The 9,898-nt window shown below is 53.2% G+C and overlaps 1 protein-coding gene across 7 annotated transcripts in view; it reads left to right on the top strand.

The window, feature by feature from the left end:
* Positions 1 to 9,480, top strand: part of Sorbs3 (sorbin and SH3 domain containing 3) — a 24,013-nt gene extending 14,533 nt beyond the window's left edge. For 5 of the 7 annotated variants that reach the window (XM_015499500.2, XM_048801603.1, XM_015499504.2 and 2 more), the window contains 9 exons: positions 427 to 569; positions 749 to 801; positions 901 to 947; positions 1,126 to 1,240; positions 3,670 to 3,795; positions 5,435 to 5,746; positions 6,409 to 6,512; positions 6,783 to 6,889; positions 8,676 to 9,480. In XM_015499500.2, coding sequence (XP_015354986.2) covers positions 427 to 569; positions 749 to 801; positions 901 to 947; positions 1,126 to 1,240; positions 3,670 to 3,795; positions 5,435 to 5,746; positions 6,409 to 6,512; positions 6,783 to 6,889; positions 8,676 to 8,737 — 1,069 coding nt within the window. In that variant the 3' untranslated portion in view covers positions 8,738 to 9,480. The remainder of the gene's footprint in view (positions 1 to 426; positions 570 to 748; positions 802 to 900; positions 948 to 1,125; positions 1,241 to 3,669; positions 3,796 to 5,434; positions 5,747 to 6,408; positions 6,513 to 6,782; positions 6,890 to 8,675) is intronic. The other 2 variants (XM_048801601.1, XM_048801602.1) reach the window with 2 other exon arrangements.
* The last annotated feature ends 418 nt before the right edge of the window (positions 9,481 to 9,898 follow it).

The following is a 9,898-nucleotide window of genomic DNA, read 5'->3' as shown; positions in this document are numbered from 1 at the left end:
GGCGGCGGCGCGGGGGCGCTGGCCCGGCCCAGTGCTGGGGACGCGCGGACCCGGGGGAGTGCGCGGAGGAGGGGCCTGGAGAGTGGGAAAGTGGCCGGGAGGGACCGGAGCCGCCGCTCTCTGCAGGGGGCCGTCCTCCCGCGTCCCGAGGGCCACTTGCCCGACCCAGGGACTTGGGTGGCGGTGGTGGGACCCCCACTTCCCACGCACACTGTCGCCACCGGCCGTCTCCGGCCTCTCCCTGCCCAAGGCCTCACCCTTTCCCGGCCGTGGCTGCAAGGGAAGTAGGACATCCTGTTGAGAACCCAGGACCTGGGAGACGCCTTGGGAGGAGGTGGCCCGGGTGGGGGTGGCGGGAAGATTTGGGAGATCAGGGAAGTCTGGAGGGGAGTCCCAAACCGGTGCTCACTCTGTGTGTCCGTGTAGCCCGGCCTCAGCCTGGAACTTCAGCGCCCCGCATGCACCTTACCTGGGTCCCACCCAACCCCTGAGCCCCCACAGAATGGCGGATGGAGGAGGAAGCCCCTTTCTAGGTCGGAGAGATTTTGTCTACCCTTCCCCAGCCCGAGGTAAGGACCCCGCGGCCCCATCACCTAGATGTGCACCTACCAGATGTGCAGGTCGGCAGGGAGATCACAGAGCCCCTTGCTTCTCTGCATCTGTCCTGGGGTGGAGGGAGCATAACCCATCCCAACCCAGACGCCTCCCAGATATGACCTCCTCAAGTTGAGGTGGTGCTTCTCCACAGACCCTAGTGCCTCCCAACGAGGCTGCAGCCCAGCCAGAAAGGAAGAGAAGAAGGTAAGGAGGGTGCATCAGGGTCAGGGTGCAGGAGGAGGTGCATGGAGCAGGTTTCCTGCCTGACTGAGGTAGCCCACTCTGTTCTCTTCCCCTGCCCAGAGAAAGGCTGCTCGGCTCAAGTTTGACTTCCAGGCACAGTCCCCCAAGTAAGTGGCTTTTTCTCAACCTTTTCCCTTCCACTTTGGGTAGTCTCTGCACTATTGGGTGGGAGACAGGGCTTCAGTATATGCATCTCCAGAGGGTGGAGGGGACCTAGAGTACTCAGGGCAGGGTCTGGGGAAAAGGAGGCTCAGCTTGCTGTGACATTTCTACTCTGGCCTGCAGGGAGCTGACTCTGCAGAAGGGTGACATTGTCTATATCCATAAGGAGGTGGACAAGAACTGGCTGGAGGGGGAACACCATGGCCGACTGGGTATCTTCCCTGCTAATTATGTGGAGGTGAGTGGGAGGAACAGGTGCAAGTAGGTGCCAGGCTGGGAGGGCCCGGGGCTGGGAAAAACTTGGAGTGCAGATACCTGGTTTCCTAATATGTAAAACTGTGAGGGGCACAAATGCCCCCCACCCCCAACCTGGCGGGATGCTCTGTGTGTACCCAGGAAAGGTTTGCTAAATGAGGGTGGAGCCAGCCCAGGGGAGACCAAGTAGTCCGGCTACTCAACCAGAAGCCACAGCCCTATCAGTGTCTTGGACTTCCACCATTCAGAATCCGTCTCCTAATTGCAACCAGCAAGAGTTGGAAGTGTGTGGCCATTTATGAGCTATATATAAATGCATCACCTCTTTCAGATATATTACCTCCTTTGTTCCTCAGTGCCTGGGGAATGACAGATAATCCCCATTTTACTGATAGGGCTCAGTGACAAATTACAAAGTAGAAGATTAGAATCTGAATGTGGATCTTTCCATTCCAGGGACAGGTCTTAGTAGAGGCCTATAGGTTATCTTTATCTTTGGTATTTGTGTCTTTTGAGAAATGTCAAGTTATTGGCATAAAGTTGTTCATATCATTCCCTTAGTATCTTTTTTTTTTTGGTCTATGGATTGAACACAGGGTGCTTAACCACTGAGCCACATCCCCAACCCTTTTAGCTTTCCCTTTTGGCTTTTTGAGACAGGGTCTCGCTAAGTTGCTTAGGGCTTTGATAAATTGCTGAACTTGGCTTTGAACTCACAATCCTCCTGCCTCAGCGTCCCAAGCTGCTGGGATTACAGGTGTGTGCCACCGCACCAAGCCTTTAGTATCCTTTTAATGTCAGTAAAATCTGTAGTGATGACCTCCCTCTAATGACCAATATTGACAATTTATGTTTTCTTCTGGTTAGAGATTTATTTATTTTTATTTTCTTTTAAAAATATTTTTAGTTGTAGATGGACACAGTACCCTTACTTTATTTTTTTATTTTTATGTGGTGCTGTGGATTGAACCCAGTGCCTCATGTGTGAGGCAAGCATTCCACCCCTGAGCTTCAGCTCCAGCCTTTTATTTATTTTCTTGATCCTTTCAAAGAAATTATTTCATTAATTTTTCTCTATTGGTTTTGTTTCTAATTTTATTGATTTATGCTTTTTTATTATTTTTTCCTTTTTCTTTTTGCTACTGGGAATTAAACTCAGGGGTGCTTAACCACTGAGCCACATCCCTAGCCCTTTTAAAAATTTTATTAGAGACATGGTCTCACTGAGTTGATAAGTGCTTCTCTAAGTTGCTGACACTGATTTTGAATTTGTGATTCTCCTGCCTCAGCCTCCCGAACCACTGGGGTTACCCGCCTGTGTCACCACACCTGTTTATTTCTGTCTTTTTACTTATTTTAATAATATATAATAACAAGGTTTAATTTGCTCTAATCTTTGTAATTTCTTAGTTTATGTTATTGATTTGAAACTTTTCCTGATATGAATATTTGATGTTATAACTTTTCCTTTAAATACTGCTTTAGCTGCATCTGACCATTTAAATTTTTTTTTTTTCAACTTGAACTATTTTATCATTTCCTTTGTGACTTCCTCTTTGACTCATGGGTTGGATTGTTGTTTCATTCAGGTTCTTGATTTGATAGCCATCATAAGACATCCCCCACCTACAGGTTAACTTCTCTGATCCTGAAATTTCACAAGTGTATACAATATTCCATCCCACCAATTATTTATGTCTTAGTGTGAAATTGTTGATTAGCTTCTTGATTTTTTTTCCAGTATTGGGGATTGAACCCGGGGCACTCTTACTACTGACCTACAATTCTAGCTCTTCTTATTTTATTTTGAGACAGGGTCTCCATAAGTTGCTGAGGCTGGCCTCAAACTTGTGATCCTCCTGCCTCAGCCTCCCAGGTCATTAGGATCATAGGTGTGCACCACCATGCCCAGATGGCTTCTTGACTTTTATGAGTAGGGTGAAGCAAAGGCAGCATGGGGAGCACCTGATGGGATAGAAGGGGAGGGGGAACCGAGACACTTGAACCAAGTGTTAAAGTTAAATCCTCAGTTTTCAAAGAGGTTGCCATCTGTTCCCTACAACTCCAGATACTCCATTTCCTTCTGTGGTCCAGCCTCTCTTTCCAACTGGCCCATCTTCCACCTGGCACTTGTCATACCCCCCTCCACTAACACCTCCTCCACAGACCTCTGTTGGAAATTCTTCCAGGAAGCCTTCTTGGACTAACCTCCTCACCCGCTTGGCTGTGCTCACCCTGGCCACCCCTGGGGCTTCTGTCTGGGGTCAGTGTCCACAGCCAATGTCTTCTCTCTGTCCTGGGCAGCTCTTGCGTGTTACCACCTTCTCTTTGGTGCCTCGCCCTCCCATCAGCCCCAGGGGTACACCCAGTAGATGCCGGGCCAGATCTTTCTCATTACCTTTCTTTCCACAGGTGCTGCCTGCAGATGAGATCCCCAAGCCCATCAAACCCCCCACCTACCAGGTGGTGGAGTACGGAGAAGCTGTGGCCCAGTACAACTTCAAGGGGGACCTGGAGGTGGAGCTATCCTTCCGCAAGGTGGGACCAAGAGGGAAGAAGTGGGGTGGGGTGGGGATAGATGAAGACAGATAAACTCTTTTTTCCCCAATGATGGAGATTGAACCCAGGGCCTCATGCATGCTAAGCAAGCCCTGTACCACTGAACCAGATCTCCAGCCCAAACCCTAAAAGGTTTTATTTAGTCAGGCACACCCATCTGCACCCCATATTTCACATTTTTCCAAAACTCTTAGAATTTTGTTCCCCTTAATTTAATCCATTTTTAAAAGATTGTTATAAACTTCTAGAAGTGTGTTTTTCAACTGCATGTTGATAGATGATGAGGATCAGAATCTGCACTTTCTTCTTTCTTTCTTTCTGTACTGGGGAACGTTCAACCACTGAATCATATTTCTGGCCCTTGGTATTTTCTCTTTTGAGACGGGGTCTCCCCAGGTTGCTGAGGCAGCCTGGAACTTGCCATCCCCTTGCCTCAGCCTCTAGAGTAGCTGAGATTATAGGTTGTGTCGCCAGGCCTGGCTATAATCTGCATTTTTAAAGGAATAGATAGAAATATTAGACTGCATTGTGTGGAGAAAGAAAGGGTATATTCCCCAACTATAGGCAGCTGTGGGTGTGAATAAAAAGACATTTTAAAAATATATATGTTTTAGTTGTAGGTGGACACAGTACCCTTATTTATCTTTATGTGGAGCCGAGGATAGAATCCAGGGCCTCAAACACGTGCTCAGCGAGTGCTCTACCACTAAGCCATAACTGTAGCCCCTAAAAAGACATTTTTAAAATGTGGACTGTGGTTAAAAAAAAAAAAGTCTGAAAAATGCTGCCCTGGAAAGCAAGGCCTGGTCTCCCTTTGATTGGTATTTTTTGGGGGCAGAGGCCATCAGTGCCTGTAGTCAGTGCCACCCAGCCATCCAGCCCCAGGCACAGAGAGGAAAGGAGGGCTGCATGAGGAGGGGAGGGGACAGAGGGTAGGTAAGCTGAGGGCTGGGGCCCATCCTCCCTGGGGGCAGCCCACCAAGGTGGTGGGGCTCTAACCCTGTCCGCCTGGGGGCTAGAGGAAACCACCTGCTCTGAGGGGGTTGTTTTCTGATGCACTCATGACAGGATTACCCAGAGGGTGAGGCAGGGACAGGACTGAGCCGTGGCAGTGGTGGCTAACACCTGTCCAGTGCTTCTTGTAAGTGTTCTTGCATCTCACAGCAGCAGCATGTTTACCCCACTGAACACACGAGGAGTTGAGGCTCAGAGGGGCAAATCGGCTTGCCCAAGGCCACACAGCTTGGCAGAGCCAGGTTTGCATCTGTGTAATCGGTCACAGGCTCCCCTATGATTGGAGCTCTAGGAGGGGACAGTGCTCTGAGCTCAGTGTGTGGAGGGGGGACACTTAAGCCAGATGTGCTTCCCAAGGAGGCAGGCCCTGACTGGAGCCCAGGGCTGCCTGATGGAGGAAGAGCTTGGACTTCTGCTTGCTCCCCCGGGGGGTGTGGGTTTGGCTCCCGTTCTGTCTGTGGGATCTCGGATGACCTGCTGACCCCCTCCGAGTCTGGTCTGTGCTGTGTGCCAGGTGTTAGTCTTGAATGATACGGCTCAGGTAAGCATCCTCAGGTGCATGTCAGGTGGACCCTGAGGACACTGACTCCTCCCTGCCCCCCAGGGGGAGCGCATCTGCCTGATCCGCAAGGTGAATGAGAACTGGTACGAGGGGCGCATCTCAGGCACCGGGCGCCAGGGCATCTTCCCTGCTAGCTACGTGCAGGTGTCCCGCGAGCCCCGGCTCCGGGTCTGTGAAGACAGCTCCCAGCTCCCTGCATCTCCCCGCCTGACCACCACTGCCCATCTGGCCCGGCACCCCACCTCTCCCTCAGTACCGTGCAACCCAGCTGACCCCACCGACTGGGGGGGCCGGACCTCCCCCCGCCGCACCGGCTTCTCCTTTCCCATCCAGGAGTCCAGACCCCAGACCCAGGTGAGGTGGCCTGTCCCCCACCCTGTCCCCCATCTGACACTGGGAGTGAGGCAGCTGGGCCAAACCTAGCATTGCAGCCCCACCCCCACGTTGGGAACCCCAGGCCCCTTAAGTTAATGCTGGCCAGTGAGCTCCAGCCCAGGGAAACCAGCCAGTTCTAGGTAGGTCCCCCAAAGCCACCCACTGTGTCACACCAGACCACTCTGTCCTGATGCCAGTGTTCATCTCTGGGAAGGAGGTGCAGGGAATCAGGGCTCTGTCATTTGCCTGCTGTGTGACCTGGGCAGGGTTTGGGTTTTTCCCCTATGAAATGGGGTAATGATCCCAGTGTGGTGGGTGGTCGGGGAGATGTGGGCTGAGGTTTCTCTTAGCTGCAGGGCAAGACAGCTCCACTCCTGAGCTGGCATGCTCCTGGCTGTGCTGGCTTCCATGTTCATCCACTCGCCAGGTGCTGAGCACATATAATGTGCAGGGACTCTTCCCAGGTCCCAGCTTTGTCCATGCTGGCACCTGAAAATCCAGTCACTGACCCCACCTGGACCAGGGGACTTGGGGGATAACCTGAGGCAGTGTGGACGATGCTCAACAGGGAGGCGGGCCACCCATTTCTCTTCCCTCATTCTTCCTCTCTGGGACCCTTCTTTCCTCCTGTGGATCCCCAGAATCTCAGCACCTCTGGGCCATCCCTGTCCCACTCTCGAGGGTCCAGCCGTCCCCTGGACATGGGAGCCTCCTCCCCCAACACCATGCAGATACACTGGACGCCGTGAGTACCATCTGAGGGTTCTTGGCCAGGGGTGGGGATCACCAACAGGCAGTGCCAAGCACACTGACCCATGCCTCACCCTTCCCCACCCCTGGGAAACTTGACCTAGGTGGGGCTTGTCCTTGCAGAGCTTATAGGTGATTTGGGGGCAAGGCAGGAGAGCTCGAGGGGCCTTGGGAAACTCAGGAAGTGGAAACTCCTGGTAGAACCGCCCACCTGGTGTGGGACAAAGGGGTGAAGTCTTGGCTGCCATAGTGATGTCTCCTGCAGGTACCGGGCCATGTACCAGTACAGGCCCCAGAACGAGGATGAGCTGGAGCTACGTGAGGGGGACCGAGTGGATGTCATGCAGCAGTGTGATGATGGCTGGTTTGTGGGTATGTGGGTCTGGGGAATGGGCTGGGGGCTGGCCACAAAAGGTGTCTCAGGGTCCCCAGGGGCATTTGTGGGCTGTTGCTGCCTGTCCACGCTGGTTCAGCAAAGATGCTTGGCCTGAGCGCCTCCACTCAGCATCTGACCTGACTCCGGAGCTTTCCCAAAGCCAGTGTTCTTTGAGCTGCCTTCCTGGTGCCTGAGGAGGGATGAGGCTCAAAGGAAACTGGTCCCAGTGCAGGACCGCCGACAGGCCACTGTCTGCTCAGGGCAGGCGTCTGCCCCGGCCCCTGCTCCTCCCGGCATGCAGACTCCTGGGGAGGGCTGGTGGTGAGGACCAGGTCTCACACAGGGGCATATTCCCCACCTCCCCTGCCCCAGCCTGCTCCTCCAGCCTCAGGAGAGGAGGGAGTAACTGTCCCAGGGCAGTTCGGGCAGAGGATAATATAAGAAACCTCAGTTGGCTCTGGCCTGGTTCAAAGTGACCGGCCCCCCGGGCTTCACCTTGGCCTGCTTCCCAGTAGTGGACAGGTTCTGTCCAGGCCTCAGCTTCAAAGTATGGGCCAAATAGAGTGAATAGCCAGAATCACCCCCCACCCCCTGCAATAAGTGGGCTCTGGAGCCAGAGGGTTAGGGGACTACCTGGGAGGGGGGGCCATGGGTGTAGTCCCTTGACCAGGCAGGCTGCACTTTCTGATCTGAATCCCAATTCCTCAGTGCTGACCAAGCTTCTGACACCCAGGATTATTAAGCACTAACTTGTTAGGAGTCCTTTTCTGCTGAGAGATGGCTTGAGCACATTCTCATTTTACTCTGTACACTTATGCTTTTGAGTTATTTTTTTAAACACTACTAACAAGATTTTACACGTTTCTATAGTTAAGAAGAAAAAGCAGCGCTCTTGTGGTGTAAGCCACAGTGCTCCAGAGGAATGGCTTGCACCTGCTCTGTCTGTGTGGCAGCCACTAGCCACGTGTAGCCGCTTGGGTTTAAATTAGTTGAAATGAAAGAAAATAAAAAAGTTCTTGAGTGGCACCTGCACATTTCATGTGCTTATTGCCACCTGCAGCTGTGGTCATGTTTGGACAGTGCAGGCCAGGGAGGTGTCCTGGAGGAAGCTGGGCCTGGATGGGCAGGGGGACTGACTTGGGGAGGCTGATGGGAAAACAAGGCACTCTGGGTGGAGCAAGAGCACAGGAGGCAGGAAGTCCAGATGGCAGCCTGGAAGGGAGTCCGCCCAAGTTCTGGGGTACCTTTCACTTCTTTCTGTACTCCTGTGTTTCTAGCATCCCACTTTCACCCCAGAACACAGGATTCCTTGAGACTGCAGCAGACCAGAGATCTAGATGACAGTCCCAACTCTATTCCTAAGCAGCCAAGTGATTTGGGGGAATTAATTCCCTGGACCTTCCCTTGGGCCCTACCTGCCCATCTCTGAAACGCGGGTGCCATACTAAACCAGAGCGTTTCCTCCCAATATAAGTTCTGTGATTCATCCTGCTGCTTCCCGGCTTCCCGGAGGAACGGTGGAGTATGCAGTGCTCTGTGCAAAGCTGTGCACGTTTGTTAATTGCTCTGATTCTTTGATTATGGAATTTAGGGAGTGTAGTTTCGCCCACCTAAGCTTCTGCCACTAGGGGGCAGGAATGAGGAAGGCAAACCAATTCCACGCCTCCCTGGGACTCTCCCTGCAGTTCTGGGCCCTGCCAGCAGGGGACCCGTCCCTCACCCCTACATTTCCTGTTACGTGAAGGAGCCTGGGGGATGCTCTTTCTGTCTTTCCTCTTTCAGGTGTCTCCCGGAGGACCCAGAAATTTGGGACATTCCCTGGAAATTATGTAGCCCCGGTGTGAGTGGTCTCCATGGCAACTTGGAGCCAGCCAGGATGGGGTGGGGAGCAGTAGCACTTACAGGAGGGAGTAGGGTCCCCACATCATCCTCCCCCAGACCTGCTCTCCCAGCATCTGCAGAGACCCCAGCAGCCTTCCCTTGGAGCCCCTTCAAAGCCCCATGGACTGATTCCCACCCACAACTCACAGGCATTCCTCTGAAAGCCCCTTCACCCCCACCCCCGCTCCCCAAATACAGAGGTCTGCTTTGAAGTGGAGACTGTTTCCAGGCCTTATTAAGACCAGACTCCTAGCCTCCCACCCCCACCCGCCATTGCCTTTCCTCTAACAGGGACCGGTTCCGGGCTTCACCCCCGTGGGGTTCCTCTAACAAGGACCAGCCTCCTAACCTGATGCAGACCAAAGGCCTCCAGCGCCTGCAGGACTTCCTCCCCTTTCTCACCAGCTAGCCTGCTGCCCCTTTGCATTCTGCCTCCAGCTGGGCCTGGGAGCGAGGTGGGGGACAGATGCAGCCCCTTCTTAGCCTTCAAGCACTAGCAAGAGGTCTCGCCTCAAGGCCTCTGCTTCCCAGAGGCTGTCAAGGTCTGGGCCTGGGTTCTGCACATCCTCCTGTGGCCACGGTGTCCAGCACCACTGGCCTCTCCCAGACAATCCACAGGGAGACTTTGCTGCGCTCTTGCCTCCCAGCTCTCCTCTATGTTAAAAGTCCCTCTGGAAGATGATGTAAAATAAATCTGGATACCAGGGCCCTTGTCTCTTGAGTCTTTTTCCTCTGGGATGGGAGAGGCCTCCTGCTTGGGATTGTGTGGATTCCTTCTGCAGTGGGCTGTGCAGGTAGGTGTGCGTGAGTTCTCAGCCCTCAGGGTGTGGGGGATGGGCAGCCCCCAGGACTGGGCAGCTGATTGACAAGAAGTGCTGAGAACCAACGTCACAGGGGCCAGGACAAGGTCTGTGGAAGACGCCAGAGCCGGGAACTGAATGTGGCCTTGTTTGTAGACTGTTTTGATTCTGGAACGGCCACTGTGGGGTTGCTGGACTAGATGACATTCTAACTGTTCTGCTAATGTTTTCCTTCTGTGCACTCCATTTCCACACTGATGCCCTTGTGTGTTTATTCTTTGGGCTCAAGTTTTTGAGCAATTGGTTTCAGGAAGCTGGGAGTGG

This window comes from Marmota marmota, unplaced genomic scaffold (assembly GCF_001458135.2).
Source record: "Marmota marmota marmota unplaced genomic scaffold, marMar, whole genome shotgun sequence".
NCBI classification, from domain to species: domain Eukaryota; kingdom Metazoa; phylum Chordata; class Mammalia; order Rodentia; family Sciuridae; genus Marmota; species Marmota marmota.
Note: the sequence above shows the minus strand (reverse complement) of the source record. Positions and strands in the feature narration are given on the sequence as shown.